Source organism: Bos grunniens, chromosome 6 (assembly GCF_055505025.1).
Source record: "Bos grunniens cultivar Pamir isolate PY7600 chromosome 6, Bosgru_T2T1.0, whole genome shotgun sequence".
In the NCBI taxonomy this organism is placed as follows: Eukaryota; Metazoa; Chordata; class Mammalia; order Artiodactyla; family Bovidae; genus Bos; species Bos grunniens.
Genome location: NC_141170.1, coordinates 72685059 through 72709554, shown reverse-complemented (window position 1 = coordinate 72709554; position 24496 = coordinate 72685059). Strand labels below are relative to the sequence as shown.

The following is a 24496-nucleotide window of genomic DNA, read 5'->3' as shown; positions in this document are numbered from 1 at the left end:
GGGTACGCAATATGTGTTTGTTGAATGAATGAATAAATGAAGTGTTCTAACTGCATCACTGTTTGAATGCTCTGTTGTTTTCTCATTGATTTTAAAGTCCTACTTTTACTGTTGTATGTTATACTTAAAAAATTTTATAGGCCCCCTGGTACAGATACAGATTCATCTAATGTGGAGTCCATGGGGTTGCTAAGAGTTGGGCATGACTGAGCGACTTCACTTTCACTTTTCACTGTCATGCATTGGAGAAGGGAATGGCAACCCACTCCAGTGTTCTTGCCTGGAGAATCCCAGGGACGGGGGAGCCTGGTGGGTTGCTGTCTATGGGGTCGCACAGAGTCGGACACGACTGAAGCGACTTAGCAGCAGCAGCAGCTTTGAGCTCTGTTGTTGCATTTATTTTGTGCTGTGTTTAGTTGCTCAGTCATGTCCAACCTCTTTGTGATCCCATGGACTGTAGCCACCGGGCTTCTCCGTGGGGATTCTCCAGGTAACAATACTGGAGTGGGTTGCCATGCCCTCCTCCAGGGAATCTTCCCAGCCCAGGGATGGAAGGCCTTGCCATTGTCTGGAGAGGAAGATAGTGTTCTTTTGTTTTACAGAAACTTAACCAAGTCCACCTGCTGGTTGGTGGGGGGTTGAAATTCAAACGCATGTCTCTGGATTCCTGTCCCATTGCCATGAACATCGTCTGGTGATGATGCAGTCTAGTGTGATGATGCTACTGGGCATCCTCCCTTCCTCATGTGTGGTTAACTCTTAGTCATCCATCGGCACGTGATTGGCTGTGCTCACTAACCACAGGAGCCCCTTCCTCAGTCCAGGCAGAAAACAGATCTGATGCAGAAGGCTAAAGTTGCATAGGGAAGCGGTTTATACAGGAGTTTTTTTAAATAGACTTTTTTTTTTTAAATAGACTTTTTAAAGAACAGTTTTATGTGGGATTTTTGCTTCTAAAGTTTATTATATGATTTTGGAAGGAAGGTTTTTGAAAACACAGGCTGGTGGTCATGAAATAGACACAGTTCCCCACTAACTAATTTGATAATATCCCTGCTTCACTTATTTTCTGTGTAAATGATAACTTAGATCTAGGCTTTAAGTTAGAAATGATACTGTATGTGCTGGAAGGCTTTAGAAAGTAATTCTCACACCATGTAAGTGAAAGGTATCACTGTTAAAAATGAGTCTCATGTTTTTGATACTTGAGATATATACATTCTTTTTATTATACTGGAGTACTTTTCATTTTGTTTTATGTAAAACTGTTAAAGTTTTTTTGCTGTCAAATTTTGTTGTTTTTCTAACTAAGACAGCAGCTGTGGATGTGGCTTAAAAACTGATGAACATCTACAATGATGAGCCTTTATGGAGCAATGAAAGGCCGCTCACAAATTATATCCACAGTTGCAATGAATTCTGTGTTTGTTCTCTAAGGGTGAGTGTGTTTTGAGAGGGATGAGTTAGGACAGTACAAAGAGAGTGTTTCTATTCTGGGACTCTTTGGAGCAGTCATTTCTATTACTGCTCTCCGTTTCTTATGATTTTGAAGCAATTTGGGATATTTTGCTTGACTTTTTGATGATCTTTAACTGTATTACTTGGATATGTGTACAGTAAAGGTAAACTGTAATTTTAGTTGGTTTATGAACATGGTTTCTGTCATCAGATATTTTTGCATTGGGCAATTACTTATAAGCAAGTACTTATGAATGATGCTTTACCTATGTCTTCTGTTTAAAGCTATAAATGTTGGATTGTTTGGAACTAACCCACTCGTTTTCTTGCTTGGAGAATCCCATGGACAGAGAAGCCTGGCCAGCTGCAGTCCGTGGGATTGAAGAGTCGGACTCAACTGAGCAAGTAACACACATAATTAACTCCTACATAGTGTTTAGACACAGTGTATATCCCTGTTTTCATATCAAAAGTATATGGTTTTAATATGTTATTGAGCAGATCCAAATAGTTAAGTATAAATTATTAAAGATAGTTTTCCTCTGAGATGCTAAAGATCGCACCTAAAACTGAGCTACAAGAAATAAGGGAACCGCAGTTATTTTCTGTTAAAATATCTAGAAGATAAAACTTTTCCATTCTAGAAAATAATTTATTTCAAAAAGACAATAAAAAAGAGAGAATGGTTGAAGAACAATAGTTAAAACAAATGAGACTCTGACCAAAAATCAAACAGAGCAAAAAATCCCATAACTGAATCTGTGGGATTATAGGTCAGTATTTATGCAGTTATTAGAATATGTATTTGCAAACTTCTAAACTATGTGTTTAAATCAACATAATAGATTCACTTTATTTGTAAAGGCAATGTTTAACATGCTTCCTAATCATAAATTGCTTATTATTGAAGATATTAAAAAAATACAGGTTGAATATGCTGTTGAAATTAACTTTTTTGTTGTTAAACTGTCTCATTCTTTCTAGTGGTTAAGAGAGTTTAAGAGTTTTTTTTTTTTCCTGAGAGTTTAGACTTTGACAGTAACGTCTGTTCTTTTATTGTGAAGCACAGGATTTTATGCACATTAGAAATCATAGTTTTTGTGAATTGTAGTTATTATCCACAATCACTTTTAGATATAAAAGTGTTCCCAGTGAGTTACTTCTGATTCATAATCAGATTTTAGTACAGCAGATGTAGACTACCAGTGGAATAATTAGCCAAAAATATTAGGGGATTAGAGAGCCCTTTGTGTAACATTTAGCTTTAGTTTTTTGGCTAGTTTATATGAATAATTAAAGTTTTGAGGCAGTTAAATTTTCTTTTCTTCTCTTGGGATTTCACAGTTGTCACTGGTAGCTGTAATCACTAGGGAAATAGAAATATTATTTCCATGAATAGATGGCTTTTCCAGCACTCATCTCTGGCAGTGCTCCTGAGGTTTCCGTTTATGTTGGACTATTTACTAATCACACCAACTTGGTATACTTTGGAAAGATGACACCTGGCGACAGAATGTGATGTAGATATTAGAATGACTTAGTGAACTTGAGAGAACTCCCAAAAGTTGGAAGTGTATGAAATTCCCATGTTCCCTGGGGGAAGTTAGTCTGTTCCTATGAGAGGGATCACCTAGTGATGGATACTTCTTCCTCATTAGCTCTGACATCAGCGTGCTGTTTTCATTTCTGCTCAGTCAGATAACTAGCCCAACCGTGCTTTGAGGCACTGGTAGGCTTTTGTTAGGATTAAGGATAGGTTTCTATCGTGTATGAGGAAGAGTTTCAGAGGATACAGTGATACAGTTATTGAAAATTACAAAATCATGCCTTTTTTTCTGCTCTAATGTGAAGCTTTTTCTTGGTATTAATAAGATTATCTCCCGGCGCACCCCCCCCCCGCCCCCCCCCCCCCCCCGCCGCCGCCATGCATCTGTTTTCCTTTTCCTTTAATTTTTTTTTGGTGGAGAGGGGCCCTGCTGCCTGGATTGTGGCATCTCAGTTCCCTGACCAGGGGTTGAATCCAGGCCCTCGGCAGTGAAAGCGTGGAGTCTTAACCACTGGACTGCCAGGGAAATCCCATTTTGGAAATTTTAAAACACAAATATTGGGCATCCACATGTATACCTATGCTCCTGAAATTTCAAAGGCACAAGTCTACTATTAGGATTCTACAAGTTTTGCATTTGTAAGCTACATTTACTCTGTAGCAAGAAATACCTGTATTTTGAAGTCATTTTTTAAAAATTAATTGAAGGATTATTGTTTTACAGAATTTTGTGGTTTTCTGTCACACATCAACAAGAATTAGCCACAGGTACATCATGTCTCCTCCTGCCGAACCTCCCTCCCATCTCTCTCCCCATCCCACCCTTCAGCCTGTCACCGAGCCCCTGCTTGCGTTCCCTGACTCATACAGCAGATTCTCACTGGCTCTCTATTTTACATATGGTACTGTTGAGTTTCCATGTTTCTCTCTCCCTTCTCTCTCCTCCCCTCCCCCGTGTCCATAGGTCTGTTTCTCCATTGCTGCCCTGAAAATAAATTCATCAGTGCCATCTCTTCATATTCCATATACATGTGTCAGTGTATGATATTTATCTTTCTCTTTGTGACTTACTTCACTCTGTATAATAGGCTCTGGGTTCATCCATCTCATTAGAACTGACTCAAATGTGTTCCTTTTTATGGCTGAGTAGTATTACATTGTATGTATGTACCACAGCTTCTTTATCCGCTCATCTGTCTTTGGACATCTAGGTTGCTTTCATGTTCTAGCTATTGTAAATAGTGCTGTGATGAACATCGGGGTACATTCAATTTTGGTTTCCTCAGGGTATATGCCTAGTGGGATTGCTGGGTCATACAGTGGTTTTATTCCTACCTTTTTAAGGAATCTCCATCCGGTCTTCCAGAGTGGCTGTATCAGTTTACCTTCTCACCAACAATGCGAGCGTGTTGCGTTTCTCCACACCCTCTCCAGCTTTTGTTACTTGTAGACTTTTTGATGATGGCCATTCTGACTGGTGTGAGGTGGTATCTCATTGTTTTGATTTGCATTTCTCTAATAATGAGTGATGTTGAGCATCTTTTCAGTCCTTGTTAGTTGAAGTCACTTTTTAATGATATCCAAAAGGAATCTAATGACAGAATTTGTGACGACATGTTATTTTAAAAAGACAGAATGGAGCTTTATTTCTTCAGTATAACTGCTTGGGGCAAGTTGTAAGAGTGAGATTAGTCTTTTGGAGTTATTAGAAATTTGTCAAGAAGTAAGAAAGCTGGTCGGAGAAGGCAATGGCACCCCACTCCAGTACTCTTGCCTGGAAAATCCCATGGACGGAGGAGCCTGGTAGGCTGCAGTCCATGGGGTCGCTAAGAATTGGACACGACTGAGCAACTTCACTTTCACTTTTCACTTTCCTGCATTGGAGAAGGAAATGGCAGCCCACTCCAGTGTTCTTGCCTGGAGAATCCCAGGGACAGGGGAGCCTGGTGGGCTGCCGTCTATGGGGTCGCACAGAGGTGGACACGACTGAAGTGACTTAGCATAGCATAAGAAAGCTGGTGCTTTACACATTTTGTTGGAGTGGGAGGTGGTGGTGCCATTTGTTAGGATGAGATAGCACTGAGATAAATGACATAGTGGAAGAGTAGAGTTCGTGTTGGTGGGGAGAAGTTTTTGGTTTTGAACATGTTGTGCCGAGGCCTGTGTGAGAGAGTTAGTTGAAAGTTTCCAGTGGCCAGTTACATATATAAATTTTTTTTCTGTGGTTTCTGGAGCTTGGGAGAGAGAGGTCCCTTTTGGAAATATAAACTTGAAGACTGCTAGATAGTAATTAAAACCTGGAGTGTGGGCGAAATCTCCTCAGGAGTTAAGCAGAGACAAACCTCTGGTGAGCATCAGCACTTAAGGTGGAGGTGTAAAAACTAGTAAAGGAAGGTTATCACTAGAGGTGAAACAAAACCTAGACAGTGCAGTGTCACCAAAACGAAGAGCGTGCTTCCGGGAGGAGGGAAGCCTGTCGTTGTGTCACATGCTGCAAAGAGGGCGCGTGAAATAAACACAGGTGCTCACCAGTTGAGGACTTTAGGATTTCAAATTGGTAAAAACAACTTTAGTGAACTAGTGGGAGCTAGAATGTGGTTTGACGCGGGCTGAGGAGTGGTTCAGAATTTGGTGGGAATGGAGCCTATGTGTGGTGATGGAGCTTTTTAAGGTGGAATTGCCTTCATTTGTTTATATGCTTATTGGAAGGAACACAATGAGGGAAGGGGATGAAACGTAATTGAAACTCCTTTTGTTGCCTTTTCTATAACATTGTACAGCTTCTTATGTGTTAATGGAAAGTCACCGTTAAAAGTGGCTTTTGTTGGGGAGAGGGACACACATTTGCTAATGCTATGACAGTGAAGACATTCATGAACTTGACTGATATTCTTAAACTTTTCAGAGGCTTTCCACATTGACTATCTCATTTTGATGAGGAAAAATATTCTGTATTGTTTTTCTCCTCAAGGGATGATGTGTATTTGTTGATTCTTTCATATTGTTTTTTTTGGCTTGGTGTCCCTAGTGATTAACTGAGGCATTAACTGAGGCGGATTTAATTAATTCACGTGAAGCCTCAGAAGCTTGCCTGTCTTCTGGTCTTGATCAGTATATATGACAAGAGCAGTGTGCCGCCTGCAGCAGTTTGTTTTGTTTTGTACTGTATTCCAGTCTCTAGACTTTTGGTTGTTAACCTGTACCAGGAAAAAGTTAACATACACCCCGATATATGTGATTATGTAGTAATAAATTATTTGAAATGTACTTTGCTAATATTCACAATGAAGTATGTACAGAAATCTCAAATGTTGTGATACAAATGAGGTGAAGATTTTAAAGATACTTTTAATAGAATGGTAGAACCCCTTTTTATCTTCGCAAGTATTTTTTAGGGAGAGCAGTGTAGTTAGTTTTCTTCATTATTTAAACTGTATATATATATATGCTTATTATTTTTTTTAAATCTTGGTTTATACTTTATGAGAGTCATTTAGAGAGCTAGTTGTAAGTTGTTTTATTTCTGTACAAATCATGTAATTTTATAGTTGAAATGTCATTATTTAAATGCCATGTTTACCTTAAATGTTTTTAATTTTACAAAAATAACTGCCGGATCACATACCACAGGAAGCTCCATGCCTCACAGGAAAAGTAATCAATTGGGGAACCTCTTTGTATAAAGAAAAATGAGTAATTCTTCTGATTTCACAGTCCTTTTAGGTGCTTTGCTCTTGTGTGAAGACGAAACCTCTGTGTTGTAGAAAAGATTTTCATGGTTACTCCTTATTTCATGAAGCTGCAGTGTTTTATATAATTAACCATATCCATGACATCTGGTAGTACTTTGTACAATTCGGTTGTCATTTTCTTTGCTTGCTAATTGAAAGGTGAAATGAATAAGTTTCTTGTGTGATGGGATCTCAGTAAGCTTTTTATAGAAATTTTTATTTTGAGTAAAGTAGGCACTCTCATAGCAGATGATATTCTAGATTTTCCATAAAAAGTTTTAAATAAGTAAAGAATCTCCCTCCTGAAGACACCTTGTCTTTTTGTTCAGTTTTCTGTGCCTTGTACCTAGAAGAATGCCTGTCATGTAAAAGGCAGTCAGTAAGTATTTAACTGTAGAATGAACTTGCAGCTGGGAACATATTGATATTTTCCTGTATTTTCTTAGAAATCTTTGCATTTCATCAAGAAGCCAGCAAAGACTGTATAAACTGAGGCACATTAGAAAAATATAACTACTCACTTTATGACAAATATCCTATAGTACGTAATTTTTTCTAATACTAGTTCTTCTCCCCACCATAATCTTGAACAGTATTTTCTGTGTATATTTATACAGTAGTTTACTCACAGAAAGATACATTTTGGTTTATGTTCATGTTATTCCCCAAGTCATATTTAAGCCTTGTCTACCACTACAGGAAAAATAAGTTTTTCCCCATGGTATGTGTTTCTTATCTTATACTATTTTATAAGAAATCATAAAAGAAGCATCTAAACTTAGTGATTTCCAAAGTTCTAAACTGGAAATCGTGACTTTAAATCTTGCCAGAGAGAAAAAGCTCACAACCTAGAGATCTGTTAATGTTTTAAGTACTTAAAGTTTTAAGTATTTACTAATTGTTGTTGCTTTACACTGTCATTTGCTAATATATTGGGGCAAATTTTATACACAGGGAGACGTTATTGTTGGTAATAGGTGTAAATCTGTGTTTTAAAAAGTTATCTTTATCTTCTTTTTGACTCTTACTGTATCTGGTTAATCATTTTTACTTGGTAAAGAGGGAGTACTAAGAAGAAAAGGTCCCCTTCTGCCATTTATCTGTTTAGTGTGCTTAAATTATTAGTATTATCTCCAATGCTACTTTTGTTGCACGAATTATCTTAAGTCCCTCACCTGTTTTCTGTGGGCTCAGGTCATTAAACTAGGTAATTTATGATATGTTGAAACAGATCAATGAGGGTACCATTATCAACCCTTCACATTGTGGAACCCTCTTATTCCCTCAGTCTGGGACTATCTGACATAAACTGACTGAGCCCTAGTGATATATTCAAAGTTTTGGAGTGCCAGCTGTATCCCGAGTATAATATTTATTGAGATAAGGACTTTAGAAGAGAAAGAATGCTGGAAATAGGATAAGGAGTGTCAGGAAGAGGTTGCAACAAGATAAAGTGTTTTTGGAAGGTCTCTGAGATGGGGACACTTGTGCAAAGGACCTTAAGGATAAGGTGACAATGTGAGGCATGTTTGTGGCAGAGCGTTTGAGGAAGAAGGAACAGCAAATGGAAAGACCATGAGGCAAAGTGTGCCAAGGTTAGATATGGTGTGTGAAATGAAGACAGGAGTCAAAGCTAACCTCATGTTCTGATTTGAGCAATGGTATTAATTACAGGTTCCATCATTTGATATGGGAAACAGGTTTTAGGTGTGAAATTGGGAGATGATGACATATGCACAGGAATAATTTGCTTGTGTGGTTTCTGGAAAAATGTCATGCAGGCAGAAAACGTGATTTTGAATAACTCTCACTCTAAATTGATGATACAGGTGGCACAGTGGTAAAGGACCAGCCTGCCAACGCAGGCAATTGCAAGAGATGTGGGTTCAGTCCCCGTGTCGGGAATATCCCCTGGAGAAGGGAATGGCTACTCATTCCAGTATCCTTGCATGGAAAACTCAGTAGACAAAGGAGCCTGGAGGGCCACAGTCCACAGGGTCGCAAAGAGTCAAGCAGGGCAGAGTGTGCATGCACACATGGAAGATGAACTAATTTATTATAATTGCTCAAGTCAAAAGTAATGAAGGAAACTTTCCTGGAGTAAATGAAAGTGTTTTACATATTAATTTTTGATTACTTAAATGATTACTTGAAATTTTCTTGTTTTATTTTATAAAATGCATAACCTCTTTTCCCAACTCTGTTGATTTAAACAATAAATGTGGTAATACTGTACAGATTACTGTGTAATCTCCGACATGAAAAACATAATAATGAGACTATATAGATAGAGACAGGGAAATAGGAAGGCACAACATTAAGACTATAATAGAAAAAAGAAATGCATTTTTGACCACTGTGATATTGTGATCTATAAATCTGGTCGTCAGATGACCAGAATTTATTTCTCATACATGTTAGGTCTTGTCCACAGTTCCTGACTCAGAGCTCCTAAAACCTTTTGAATTTCCTAAATAATGAGAGTGATAAAAAGTGTCTTTTGTTATGTTAATATGTTAATGAGGTAACTTTCCGACCTTTCCCCATTCCTTGCCCTTTGCATCTCTTCCAGTTTGAGATATATGCTTTACTATAAATCAGTAATGTAGTAAGATTGTAGTAACTCTACACATGGACATCACCCACATGGTCAATACCGAAATCAGATTGATTATATTCTTTGGAGCCAAAGATGGAGAAGCTCTATACAGTCAGCAAAAACAAGACCGGGAGCTGACAGTGGTTCAGATCATGAACTCCTTATTGCCAAATTCAGACTTAAATTGAAGAAAGTAGGGGAAACCACTGGACCATTCAGGTATGACCTAAGTCAAATCCCTTACAATTATACAGTGAAAGTGAGAAATAGATTCAAGGGATTAGATCTGATAGACAGAGTGCCTGAAGAACTATGGACAGAGGTTCGTGACATTGTACAGGAGGCAGGGATCAAGACCATCTCCAAGAAAAAGAAATGCAAAAAGGCAAAATGGTTGTCTGAGGAGGCCTTACAAATAGCTGTGAAAGGAAAGAAGAGAAAGGCAAAGGAAAACAGGAAAGATATACCCATTTGAATGCAGAGTTCCAAAGAATAGCAAGGAGAGATAAGAAATCTTTCCTCAGTGATCAGTGCAAAGAAATAGAGGACAACAATAGAATGGGAAAGACTAGAGATCTCTTCAAGAAAATTACAGACACCAAGGGACTATTTCATGCAAAGATGGGCACAATAAAGGACAGAAATGGTATGGACCTAACAGAAGCAGAAAATGTAAGAGGTGGCAGGAATACACAGAACTGTACAAAAAAGATCTTCATGACCCAGGTAACCACGATGGTGTGATCACTCACCTAGAGCCAGACATCCTGGAGTGCAAAGTGGGCCTTAGAAAGCATCACTATGAACAAAGCTAGTGGAGGTGATGGAATTCCAGTTGAGCTATTTCAAATCCTGAAAGATGATGCTGTGAAAGTGCTGCACTCAATATGCCAGCAAATTTGGAAAACTCAGGACTGGAAAAGGTCAGTTTTCATTCCAATCCCAAAGAAAGACAATGCCAAAGAATGCTCAAACTACCGCACGACTGCACTCATCTCACACTCTAGCAAGGTAATGCTCAAAATTCTCCAAGCCAGGCTTCAACAGTACAGGAACCGTGAACTTCCAGATGTTCAAGCTGGATTTAGAAAAGGCAGAGGAACCAGAGATCAAATTGCCAACATCCCTTGGATCATCAAAAAAGCAAGAGAGTTCCAGAAAAGCATCTATTTCTGCTTTATTGACTATGCCAAAGCCTTTGTGTGGATCACAACAAACTGTGGGAAATTCTTAAAGAGATGGGAATACCAGACCATCTGACCTGCCTCTTGAGAAATCTCTATGCAGGTCAGGAAGCAATAGTTAGAACTGGACATGGAACAACAGACTGGTTCCAAATTGGGAAAGGAGTACGTCAAGGCTGTATATTGTCACCTTGCTTATTTATATGCAGAGTACATCATGAGAAACGCTGGACTGGATGAAGCACAAGATGGAATCAAGATTGCCGGGAGAAATATCAATAACCTCAGATATGCAGATGACACCACACTTATGGCAGAAAGCGAAGAACTAAAGAATCTCTTGACGAAAGTGAAAGAGGAGAGTGGAAACATTGGCCTAAAACTCCACATTCAGAAAACTAAGATGTGACATCTGGTCCCATCACTTCATGGCAAATAGATGGGGAAACAGTGGAAACAGTGACAGAATTTATTTTTCTGAGCTCCAGAATTACTGCAGATGGTGACTGCAGCCATGAAATTAAAAAAAGATGCTTACTCTTTGGAAGAAAAGATATGACCAACCTAAACAGCATATTAAAAAGCAGAGATATTACTTTGCCAACAAAGATCCATCTAGTCCAAGCTATGGTTTTTCCAGTAGTCATGTATGGATGTGAGAGTTGGACCTTAAAGCTGAGAGCTGAAGAATTGATGCTTTTGAACTGTGGTGTTGGAGAAGTCTCTTGAGAGTCCCCTGGACAGCAGGAAGATCCAACCAGTCCATCCTAAAGGAAATCAGTCCTAAATATTCATTGGAAGGACTGATGCTGAAGCTGAAACTCCAGTACTTTGGCCACCTGATGTGAAGAACTGACTCATTGGAAAAGGCCCTGACGCTGGGAAAGATTGAAGGCGGGAGAAGAAGGGACGACAGAGGATGAGTTGGATGGCATCACTGACTCAAAGGACATGAGTTTGAGTAAGCTCTGGTAGTTGGTGATGGACAGTGAGGCCTGGCATGGTGGAGTCCATGGGGTTGCAAGAGTCGGACATGACTGAGTGAACTGAGCTGAGCTGAATGTATTAAGCGTGAGCCACTCTAGCAAATTAGTCTTCCAGGGAGGACGTGCTGCAGCCCATGGGGTCGCAAAGAGTCGGGCACGACTGAGCGACTGAACTGAACTGAAGGAGGGGGTCATGGGAACCTCTGATCTGTATAGGTGATTGGTCAGAAACACAGGTAATAACCTGGGCTTGAGGCTGGCTTCTGAAACCCCAGGTGAAGGTCATTGGAACCTCTGAAACCAGAGTTCCATCCAGTCTTTAAAATCCCATGCATGGAGGAGTCTGGTGGGCTACAGTGCATGGAGTTGCAAAGAGTCAGACATGACTGAGCTACTAACACTTTCACTTTCCTTTCACATTGTATTAGGTATTATAAGTAATCTAGAGATGAGGATGTGCATAGGTTTTATGCAAATCTGGGTAGGTAGTGTCAGAATTGAGTTGAATTGTAGGATACCTTTCTGGTGATCAGTGGATTGTTTGTTGGTGTGGCAATTAGTTATCAGAACCTAAACCTATATTTAGTCACTTAACTTAGGTCTCCGGGTATCACTTGGGTAATTTTTTCCGAGAATGCTTTGTTATAAACAATTAATTCTGGGCAATTGTGTATGAAAATATATATTTTATACGTCCTGTTTTCTAGGCAAATTATGTTTATCTTTCTATGTGAGCTTTTTGTTTTGATGCTGTATTTATAGCTTTGGAAATTCATGTAAGCTGAATAGCCTTAGATTATTCAGTAGAATCATTCTCCATAGGATCATCTTCTCTAGTTGTTAAGAAATGAAATACATTAAGAGCTGTGTTGGGGTATGTGTGTTTCTCATGTCTACATTGATCTTTGTTTAAAGATCAATAAAAAATCATCAAAGTATCATTAATCACTCCTGCTGCATTTTACTCCTAGTGGAGCAGTTTTAACACACATTATTTTCTCTATAGCATTGGAGTTTACCTCACAAAAAACTATCTGTGGCATTTTGGTCAGTCCATGTACTAAAGGTTCATAAGGGATGTTTTGTATAATGCACACTGGAGTTGCTGCCAAACTTGCTTGGTGGCTCAGACAGTAAAGAATCTGCCTGCATTGCAGGAGATCCAGGTTCAGTCCCTGGTCGGGAAGAGAAAGAAGGGAGAAGGAAATGGCAAACCCACTGCAGTATTCTTGCCTGGAGAATTCCATGGACAGAGGTGCCTGGGGGGCTACAGTCCTTGGGATTGTAAACAGTAGGACATGACTGAGTGACTAACACTTTCACTTTGTATCTGCAGATTCTGCATCTGAAAGGTCAATCATGATTCGAAACTATTTAGTGGGAAAAAATTCCAAAAGTTCCTAAAAAGCAAAATTTGAATTTGCCACTTGCTGGCAGAGCTTTTTTTTTTTTTTTTGGCAGAGCTTTTTATATAGTATTTATGGATATTTGCATTGTATTTCATTGGAAAAATGGGGCTTCCCTGGAAGCTGATATGGTAAAGAGTCTGCCTGCAATGTAGGAGACCGGGTTCCATCCCTCGGTTGGGAAGATCCCCTGGAGAAGGAAATGGCAACCCACTCCAGTATTCTTGTCTTTAAAATCCCATGCAGTGAGGAGTCTGGTGGGCTACAGTGCATGGAGTTGCAGAGTCAGATATGACTGAGGAACTTCACTTTCTTTTCACATTATATTAGGTACTATAAGTAATCTAGAGATGAGGATATACACAGGTTTTATGCAAATACTGTGTTATTTTTTATATGGTGCTTGGGCATCTGTAGATTTTGGTATCTGAGGGGGTCCTGGAACCAATCACCTGCAAATACTGAGGGACGACTATGTAGCTTAACAAAACTTGAGACTTGCAGATTTGTGCAGTGAAAGGAATAAGCTCATGGGCGAAAAAAGAGTTGAGACAGACTAGTGAAATTCCCTGAAACTCTGATCTTGGATAATAACTAAAAACAATAGCAATCCTAATAATAAAAAGACTAGGATTTGTACCTTTTTTTACTGTCAGTCTGTGGAATCTCAAATGTTAGGCTCAGCCTCTTCTAGTTGTAGGTCCTGGAAGGGCACTGCTTCTAAGAGGCTATCTTCATTAAAATGAAAAGTTAATTTTATGTGTAGCATTCTTCATTAACCCATTGTTTTATTACTGGAAGGTTGTTGTTGTTGTTGTTTTTGCTTCATTTGCACAGGCAGCTTTGGCAGATAGGTTGACCCAAACTGAAAGAAGAACAATTACTGAGCTACTAAACCAACTATTTATAATAAAGAAAAGTACTTTTGTAGATTTTCAGGGCTTTTTCCTTAAAATATTAATCTATTACTAAGCTTTTATGTTTGTTTGTGAAAAAGCTTTCCTCAGTTGGCTTAAGACATTTAATATGCTAGGAAAAACAGTGTATGAAGCATCATGAATTCCTTTTACACCAGCATCATTCCACACTGTAGTTGCCTAAGAAGTAACTCACAGCAAAGAAACATACATTGTAGCAGAACAGACTTATTCTGATATAATTTGTTAAATGTGTAGGATGAGTGGCAGGTGAATTCAGTTGATCCATGAACAACTTGGGGGTTAGTGGCGCCAGACCCCTGTACAGTGGAGAATCCCCATGAAACTTTGCGGTTCAGCTCTCTGTACCCGTAGTTGCTCATCCTCAGATTCATCCAGCCATGGATTGCGTGGTACTATAGTGCATGTTTATTGGAGGAAAAAAAAAAATCCCTGTATAACTGGACCCGCACAGTTCAAACCGTGTTGTTCAAGGATCAACTGTATTAGTTTTGAAGTCAGGAAGATCTAGCTTTGAACTCTGGCTGTACCTCTTAAAAATCATTTTCTTGCAAGTTACTTCTTTAAACCTCAATTTCTATTTCTGTAAAGTGGAACTAATTTATTATACCTGCCCATGGAAGTTTGGTTGTAAGTAAAGGAGATAAGACCTGAGAGTCTTTTTTACACACCGTATTTACTGATAGTAAGTATTAGCTCTTATTGGCAGTTGTCATTTATAATTCATAATACTATTCAGAGCAAAGCATAGCATATACCAGTACCAAGGAATATTTTCAGCAAGTTTAACATTTCTCAAATGATTTTTAGATCCTTATCAATTTTATTTAATATTAAATACTTATAAGAAGGCAGGATTTTCTTCATACTGTCAAATGTGGGTTACGAGGAAAATAGACACAAAATATATGATAAATGAGATTTGTATTTTCATTTTTTTGACAGTTTTACATAGGAAACTGGTAAAATAATCAGAACATGCAGAACCTGTAATTGTATTTAGGCTTATGTGATGTAAAGGGATATAAACAGATTTTTTTCCCTTTAGTTGCAAAGGAGATGAACTTCTTTTCTGCTTCAGATCAGATCAGATCAGTCGCTCAGTCATGTCCGACTCTTTGCGACCCCATGAATTGCAGCATGCCAGGCCTCCCTGTCAATTGCCAGCTCCCGGAGTTCGCTGAGACTCACGTCCATCGAGTCAGTGATGCCATCAAACCATCTCATCCTCTGTCGTCCCCTTCTCCTCTTGCCCCCAATCCCTCCCAGCATCAGAGTCTTTTCCAATGAGTCAGCTCTTCGCATGAGGTGGCCAAAGGACTGGAGCTTCAGCTTTAGCATCAGTCCTTCCAAAGAAATCCCAGGGCTGATCTCCTTCAGAATGGACTGGTTGGATCTCCTTGCAGTCCAAGGGACTCTCAAGAGTCTTCTCCAACACCACAGTTCAAAAGCATCAGGTCTTCGGCGCTCAGCCTTCTTCACAGTCCAACTCTCACATCCATACATGACCACAGGAAAAACCATAGCCTTGACTAGACGAACCTTTGTTGGCAAAGTAATGTCTCTGCGTTTGAATATGCTATCTAGGTTGGTCGTAACTTTCCTTCCAAGGAGTAAGCGTCTTTTAATTTCATGGCTGCAGTCACCATCTGCAGTGATTTTGGAGCCCAGAAAAATGAAGTCTGACACTCTTTCCACTGTTTCCCCATCTATTTCCCATGAAGTGATGGGACCGGAGGCCATGATCTTCGCTTTCTGAATGTTGAGCTTTAAGCCAACTTTTTCACTCTCCACTTTCACTTTCATCAAGAGGCTTTTGAGTTCCTCTTTACTTTCTGCCATAAGGGTGGTGTCATCTGCATATCTGAGGTGATTGATATTTCTCCCAGCAATCTTGATTCCAGCTTGTGTTTCTTCCAGTCCAGTGTTTCTCATGATGTACTTTGCATATAAGTTAAATAAACCGGGTGACAATATACAGCCTTGACAAACTCCTTTTCCTATTTGGAACCAGTCTGTTGTTCCATGTCCAGTTCTAACTGTTGCTTCCTGACCTGCATACAAATTTCTCAAGAGGCAGATCAGGTGGTCTGGTATTCCCATCTCTTTAAGAATTTCCCACAGTTTGTTATGATCCACACAAAGGCTTTGGCATAGTCAATAAAGCAGAAATAGATGCTTTTCTGGAGCTCTCTTGCTTTTTCCATAATCCATCAGATGTTGGCAATTTGATCTCTGGTTCCTCTGCCTTTTCTAAAAACAGCTTGAACATCTGGAAGTTCACGGTTCACATATTGCTGAAGCCTGGCTTGGAGAATTTTGAGCATTACTTTCCTAGCATGTGAGATGAGTGCAGTCGTGCGGTAGTTTGAGCATTCTTTGGCATTGCCTTTCTTTGGGATTGGAATGAAAACTGACCTTTTCCAGTCCTGTGGCCACTGCTGAGTTTTCCAAATTTGCTGGCATATTGAGTGCAGCACTTTCACAGCATCATCTTTCAGGATTTGGAATAGCTCAACTGGAATTCCATCACCTCTAGCTTTGTTTGTAGTGATGCTTTCTAAGGCCCACTTGACTTCACATTCCAGGATATCTGGCTTTTGCCAGTGACTTGTAGTGGTTTTTGAGATTATAATCTCTTTTTCAACTCAAAGCTTTCAGTTAACCAAATAAGTTGAAATGGAAATTTATGACATCTTCTCATTGATCCTTTTTATTTGATTTGAAATTGCTTATTGACAATGTTATTCTGAAATTGAACATCATGTCTGTGAGCTAGTACCTAGTATCATGCATGGAACTATGTTCAAAAAATTCTATTCTTTTCTTGAAGAAAAGGAGTCATTTCTTGAGAACAGGTAATATCTTTGAATAACTTAAGTTTATAAAGGATGGGTCAAGACAGTTTAGTCTTTGTGCTTTAGTGGGGAATCCAGCTATGCTTATAACTAATATGAAGTAGAACACGGTGACTCCTATAATAGAGACATTTTGCAAGTACATAAAAATAAGGAATGATTACTTAGGACTGGGGATTTCATCAATGGCTTTTTGAAGGATTTCTTACTCTTATTATTTTTAAACCTTTTTTTCCCCCCTTGCCATGCCATTTGGCTTGGGATCTTAGTTTGGGATCTTAGTTCCCTGACCAGGACTGGAAGCTAAGCCCTCAAACAGTGAAAATGCCAAGTCCTAAACACTGGACTGCCAGGGAATTCCCTTAAACTTTCAAATTATACTAGAGAAAGATGAGTTCTGGGAATCTGGAGGCAGGATATTTTGTTCAGGAATACCTGGGATACTGTCTGTTCTCTGACCCTCCCTGTCAGGACACGTAGTTCTTGTAGGAGACAGATTAGTTTTAAAAACTGCAAGTGCCCAATGTTTGTAAAGATTCCTTTAAAATGGAAGAAAACAGAATCAATAGAAGGGTAAGACTAAGTAGTGGCCGAGTGAAAATGTGGCTGTCTAGTCAGCTCTGCTAGACTGGGCCTGAGAAGTGTGTCCCTGGCAACCGTGAATGTCGTTAGGGAGCCTGGGCCACCGTAGGTCTGTGCCAAGTTAGGCTGCTTGTGCTTCTGTTCTGCGTAGCCACTGCCATTCAGTTAAATTTTGTATCTTTGGGTAAATAGAGTAGGAACTAGATTAGGCCAGGTAGATCAGGAATGAGAGAGATAATCTATGTATCTCTTTGTGCCTGTTTGTAACCCATTTGGAATGTTACACAATTAACATGAGAATATATTCTTGTATCATTATTATGGTAATTTAGAAGCCTCTAGTTCTACTTCCTTCTCCAGAGGTAACCAGTTTTAAAATTTTGAGATATATTCTTCCAATTTTCCATGTATCTAAATGCATATAAAAGTATATGAATGTAGTTTGGGTTTTCTTCAGGACAGGTGGGCTCATATTACTGTATTTGTATAGTATAATGTTTACTTTAAAAAGTTAATGATTCTTGAGTTCTTAGTGTACATTTAGAATTACTTTTCTTGGGAATTCCCTGGTGGTCCAGTGGTTAGGATTTGGTGGGCCTGGGTTCCATCCCTGGTTGGGGAACTAAGATTCTGCAAGCCATGTAGTGTAGCAAAAAAAAAAAAAAGGAATTTTCCTGGCACCATTTACAAAAATAGGATGAGAAATAGATTTGTGATAAAGGGAAAGTTTCTTAAAATACAAGGAAGATAGTTTACTATCCACTGTTGGTGTATTTGCACGAGGTGTCTTCAGTTTTTTTAATTGAGCAAAATGTATGTAAAATAAGACTTATTTTTTTTAACCATTTTTAGCTGTACAGTTCAGTGGTATTCAGTTTAGTTCAGTTCAGTTACTCAGTCGTGTGCGACTCTTTGCCACCCCATGAACTGCAGCAAGCCAGGCCTCCCTGTCCATCAACAACTCCCGGGGTTCCCTGAGACTCACATCCATCGAGTCAGTGATGCCATCCAGCCATCTCATCCTCTGTCGTCCCCTTCTCCTCCTGCCCCCAATCCCTCTCAACATCAGAGTCTTTTCCAATGAGTCAACTCTTCGCATGAGGTGGCCAAAGGACTGGAGCTTCAGCTTTAGCATCATTCCTTCCAAAGAAATCCCAGGGCTGATCTCCTTCAGAATGGACTGGTTGGATCTCCTTGTAGTCCAAGGGACTCTCAAGAGTCTTCTCCAACACCACAGTTTATTCAAAAGCATCAGGTCTTCGGCGCTCAGCCTTCTTCACAGTCCAACTCTCACATCCATACATGACCACTGGAAAAACCATAGCCTATCGTTCAGAACTTTTTCCATCCTCCGAAACTGAAACTCTGAACCTATTAATTAACTCTCTTCCCCCCTATCTTGAGCCCTTTGTAACTACCATTCTGCTTTCTGTCTCTATGAAATTTGACTGTTCTACGTACCTCATGTGAGTGGAGTCATACAGTATTCTCCTTTTGTGACTGGCTTATTTCACTTAACATGAGGTCTTCAAGGTTCATCCATGTTGTAGCATGTGTCAGAATTTCCTGCCTTTTTAAGGTAGAATAGTGTTTAATTGTATGCATGTACTACCACATTTTAAAAATCCATCCATCTCCTGGTAGACATTTAGGTTGCGTTTGTTTGAGTTTTTTGTTTGTTGGTTTTTGGTGGGAGGAATCTTGGGTTTTTTGTTTGTTATTGAAAAGTGGATACGGTAAAATTAAATTTGATAAAACTATGCAAAGCACTACACTCCTGTAGAGACCCACTGTTTGAAAATAGTGTTTGCTGCCACAGGGATGATTTTACTTTTTACAACTCAAATATATTATGGCTGTTGGAAAAATGACTTAAAATGCTTATCCTACTAGTGGTAGACACCACAGTGGTCAAAGGTATAATATAATGTTAGACTGGACATAGATGACTTGAGGCTTTAAATATAATCATTGGATAATTGTGACAGTTAGTAAAATGTACAAAATTTTGTGCACTCTGAAGTGCCCAAAACAGAGATGGTGTTATAATACATGTCCTAGTATTACATGATTGACTTAAGAACTGTTTGAAGAATTTAAACTATTAGATAGGTGAAATAAAACAGCCCCTGCATCTGATGAAATAACTTGGTTGATAAATGTAACCTAAAATAGGGAGGAGTTATAACCTGTCCAACCAGTCCATTCTAAAAGAGATCAGTCCTGGGTGTTCTTTGGAAGGACTGATGCTAAAGCTGAAACTCCAATACTTTGGCCACCTCATGCGAAGAGTTGACTCACTGGAAAAGACTCTGATTCTGGGAGGAATTGGGGGCAGGAGGAGAAGGGGACGACAGAGGATGAGATGGCTGGATGGCATGACTGACTCGATGGACGTGAGTCTGAGTGAACTCCAGGAATTGGTTATGGACAGGGAGGCCTGGTGTGCTGCGGTTCATGGGGTTGCAAAGAGTCAGACACAACTGAGCAGCTGGACTGAACTGAACTGAACTGAATTGTTCAAGTGTCTAAAATCTTGATACTTTGTGGCAGTAATTTTCTAATTGAAGTTAAAATGAGAGTGAGGTGAGAATATCACAGAACTATCAAGAATATCAAGTGTATCACAGAGGTTCCTTTATCTTTTTATACCTTTCTCCCTAGAAGACACATACTTCCCAGATTCTCTGCAGTTCTTTTCTGTTTAGCAAAGTTGTAATTCTAGGCCTACAGCCTGAAAATGTGACTTCTATTAATACATTTCAACACAATTCCATCTCAGAAACATGTGTCACGTTTTAGAACTCTTTAATACATGATTTTCTTTCATGTTCCTTTCCTATTAAAATATATACCCAAACATTGCTGCACATCAAACTTTTATAACATTTGGCATTAGGAAATGGAAGAGCATGAAGAGAATACAAAATGTAGGTGAAGCATGGTGATGGAAAATTAAAGCAATAGACAAAAAGAAGTCCTTAGAGACTTTCAAACTAGTTCTTTCTAGGATGGCTGAAGTTATAGGACCATCCTTTAGCTTTAATAACTTCTTTCAGCCTTATGAGCTACTGGAAGGTAGTTGGTAATTTAAATGAGATGCTTAGTGTCAAGTGGAAAGCACTTCATATATGTTGTCTGTTAAGTTTCCTTCTAATCTGTGGGATTCAGACTGAGAAGCATTTTGGTGACTGGTGATCATCAGATAATAGGCTCCTGTTCTTAGCTGAGATTGCCTTTATTATTTTAACCTCTGCAGTGCTTGGACTGTCTCTAAGTTAGTCTGTATAAGTAGAGATTTTCTTAAATATGTTTACCACATTATTGTTTATTTAACATTGACAGATATAGATGGCAAGAAGATGCATAATTACTGATATTACTAGAACATTTGTTTAATAAATAATACATTTACCCCCGTTTTTGGTTTTTCAAAATATGGAGTGCTTCATGAATTTGTGTGTCATCCTTGCCCAGGGGTCATGCTAATCTCTGTATCATTCTAGTCTTAGTATGTGTGCTGCCAATGTGAGAACCATTTACCTCATTTTTAAAAAATTCGAACTGCAACCAAGAACTAAATAGACTAACCTGACTCATCATATCACCTTACTCCACAGAAAGTTCTGATAAACTGTAGTAAACTCTGTTAGAATATCTGAGCACGTCCAATTTATTATATCTAAACTGAACTACCAAAACCCCCTTCTTTTTCCCTAATGTATTTTGTCTCTCAGTTTTATTGAGATATAATTGACATATAGCTTACATAAGTTTACGGTATGCAGCATAATGATAACTTACATCACCAAAAGTTTGGTAAACAACCACAGTCTCATACAGATACAAAATTAAGAAATGAACCCCCCCTCATCTTCTCCTTAGGTTTTCCTCATTTCATGAAGTAACTCCATCCTTTGGGTCACTTAGGCTAGAAACCTTGGAGTCGCCATTGTCCTAGTCCTCTTTTTGCTTCATCTCCATGATCCACAGTATCATCAGATGTAGTTGGTTTTGTCTTTAAAATATGTCTGGAGGTTCTGAAACTTCAAACAGCTTCTATCCTGTGTGAGGCTTTGTCATCTTTAACCTACATAGTCCCATAGCCTCTTAACTAGTTTCTTCTGCTGCTTCTCGTATGCCTTTTCTCTTTCTCTGCTCCATAGCCAAGTTCACGCTGACCTTCCTCTCTTCAGATCTTCATCTTCTTTGACTCAAAATTTGGGGTAAAAAGCTCAAAACCTTCCTGATGTTCCCTACAACATGTACATGCACACCCCGACCTGTACTCACACAAACTCCCATAATCTCTTGTCTCCTAACCTCTTGAAATCTCTTCCTCGCCGAAACACTCCTGCTTTGAGGCCCTTGGACCTGCTGTTTATTCCCTTTGCAGGAAATCTTCCTTTCACCACCTCCTTCAGATCTTTGCTCAAATATTACCTCATTGAGGGCTTATTTAAAATTGTATACCTCACCCCCTGTCTCCCTTATCCTTTCCTTCTCTTTCTGTCCATAGTGTTTGCCACTATCTAACATTCTAATTATCAATACATTGTAAACTGCTGCCAAGGATTTTGGTCTTGATTTATACACAAAGATATTCTCAGTACTTTGAAAAGGCGTGGCACATTGTAAATGTTAAAATATTTGTTGAATTAATGAATTTATCAAGAGAAAGGAAAATGCTTGAAGGCATGAATTAGAGCCACAGATTGGATCATCATTGACATAATTGAAATAAACATAAAAGTGTGAAAAATTTAAAACAAGCATAAGTATTTCTTGAACATTAAATAAAAAATTTATAGGAAAATGTTTTGACTTTAGAATTGCGACATTAGTGGTAACTGATTATCAGATTGTGCCTTCAAAGTCAGTAATGTTTATGCTTTACTCTAATGGGCAGTGATCTAGGTACTTTCACATTTAAGCAGCATTTAAGCATTATTATTGTAGTTTTATTCTGTTATTATCTACAGAGAAGTTGTGATCGGTCAGAAATTACCCTTCTGGTGAGTTTCTAACCTATGTCTCTTCACTGCCAAGTCCAGAACTTGATCAGCTCATTCTTTTATACTCATGACCACACAGTTTTTCAAGCCACCAAAATTTACATTTTATTTTAAACAAAAAGAGACCTAAGCAAGTAAACTGAAGGAGAAACAAAATGATATGGAGAAACTCAGTTCACTCATAACCATTTTTGTAAGTATATACCTTAAAGAAAGTAGAGGTAGATTTGGTTCAGCCTCTTTAGTGTTTCTTCCTTAGCTTCCTCTCATATCCTAGAAGGGAAAGAAATGTCTGCTGATGGCTGTATCTGCTTGTTTTGAGTAAATGTCTAGTAGTTTTCATGAGCTGATTTACTGTATTACTACTTTTCCTGCCTGATGTCCTTTACTCAGCACTTGAACAGTGTACCTTCCATCTCCCTGTTCATTTTCCCCACCCTCCTAGCTTAGACAGGTAGCAACTTGCTAACACTAATCTATTTGAAAAGGACAGTTGTGTGTGTGTATGTATGCATGTGTGTGTTTATATTTAAATTATATTTGTCCATACTGTGCCATCTAGATTTCTAGCAAAAAATTCAACCATATTCTAGTTGACCCCTGGGTGTTTGTCACTTTAAGAGCAGCAGCAGCAGCAGCAGGCGCTTAGCTAGTTTTTAATGATGTTGCTGAAAATTAGGATATACATATTGAGAAAAGGGCTTCCCCATTTGGGAACTCCTCAAAAGTAATATTAGCTGAATGTTGCATCTTCCAGAATTGCTAGATCTCAAATGTCTTTTAGATAGTGGGTCTCACTGATCTTGAGTTTAACCTGTTAGCTATAGGTGCTTGAAGTCCCCTGGCCTCCAGTGTTTAATTGGAAAAGGAGTTACAGTTTTACTATCAAGATGGGAATTGGAATAGTTTATCATTCTTGGAAAGATTCTTTGAAAGTTGCTCAAACCAGATTTAGCTTTAGAATTGAAACCTTTATTAGCACTGACATAAAGGAGCTTAGAACTTAAATACCTAGAATACATGATTTTCATACTTTAGATAGTAGCAGTGGTTACTTTGCTGTCATTATTTAACAGGACTGTTTTTGAGTACTTGATTGACAACTCATTTAAAATTAAAGTTCTGTAAAACACATTCCCCAAATTATGGTATCTAAGTAAAAACACATTGCATCATGAACTCAGTAGTTAGAACTTTTCTTCTTAAAAACTTCTTATATATAATAGCCTGTGAGAATTTATGTAAAAGCACTAACTTAGCTCAGTATGTAGTATGTCATCTATTGTAAGCACTGAAAACATTAAAAAGTTTTTTAACTTGTCGAGATCTCACCTATTTCACCTCCTCTTTATTCTTTTCCTGTTAAATATCATGTGATGTTAAATTCTGTTTTGCCCACTACTACTGCAGTTTGTGGATATGGAAGGGTGGGGCAAAGGTCCACAGATCTGAAACACCATGGTGTGTTCTGAGAAGTGTACACATGTCCCGTGTGGCTAGAACAAATGTTGTCTGGAGGAGACCAGAAACTGGGTCAGGGAGAAGCTGTTGCATATGTACAATTAAACCAAACCCAGCACCTTTTTTCTTTCATACTTCTTAATATTGTGTTCTTCCTCAACAAAACTCCGTTTCTTTCTTTTTTTTTTTTTTTAATCTTCAAATTTTAATTCGATTTATTTATTTGGCTGTGTTGGCTCTTAGTTGTAGCTCATGGGCTTAGTTGTTCCTCAGCATATGTAATCTTAGTTCTCCGACCAGGGATTTAACCCAAGTCTCCTGCATTGCAAGGTGGATTCTTAACCACTGGACCACCCAGGGAAGTCCCCAAACTCAAGTTTCTTCTAAAATAAGTCTACCTAGGTATATTTTAAAAGCTGGCAAGTTTCTGTAATACCTTTTGATGATCTTTTAAAAGTTTTCTGTTGAGATTTCTGGTGGTTTGAGAGTAATAAAATTTGGGATGCTGTAAAACAGTATGTGACAGGTAAAGTCTTTGGAGTATTTTTTTAGCTTTTATTTTATATTGGAGTATAGTTGATTTACATTATTGTGCTAGTTTCGGATGTACAGCACAATGTTTTGGTTATACATACACAGTGTGTGTGCTCAGTTGTGTTCGACTCTTTGGAACCCTATGGACAGTAGCTTGCTGGGCTCCTCTGTTCATGGGATTTTCCCAGGAAGAATACT

General features: G+C 38.7%; 1 protein-coding gene and 1 non-coding gene across 20 annotated transcripts in view; one reads left to right on the top strand and one right to left on the bottom strand.

Moving 5' to 3' along the window:
- The window catches only part of RBPJ (recombination signal binding protein for immunoglobulin kappa J region), a 242818-nt gene that overhangs the window by 140630 nt on the left and 77692 nt on the right, over positions 1–24496 (top strand). The window contains exon 2 of one of the 19 annotated variants that reach the window (XM_086406220.1): positions 1795–1863. The exons of 17 other annotated variants lie outside the window; for them this stretch is intronic. In XM_086406220.1, the coding sequence (XP_086262346.1) occupies positions 1795–1863 (69 nt within the window). Of the gene's footprint in view, positions 1–1794; positions 1864–24496 lie in introns of those variants that run through there. One more of the 19 variants, XM_086406239.1, reaches the window with a different exon arrangement.
- Positions 20721–20824, bottom strand: LOC147370864 (U6 spliceosomal RNA). The gene has a single exon (XR_015166329.1). It is a non-coding gene; the product is annotated as a U6 spliceosomal RNA (small nuclear RNA).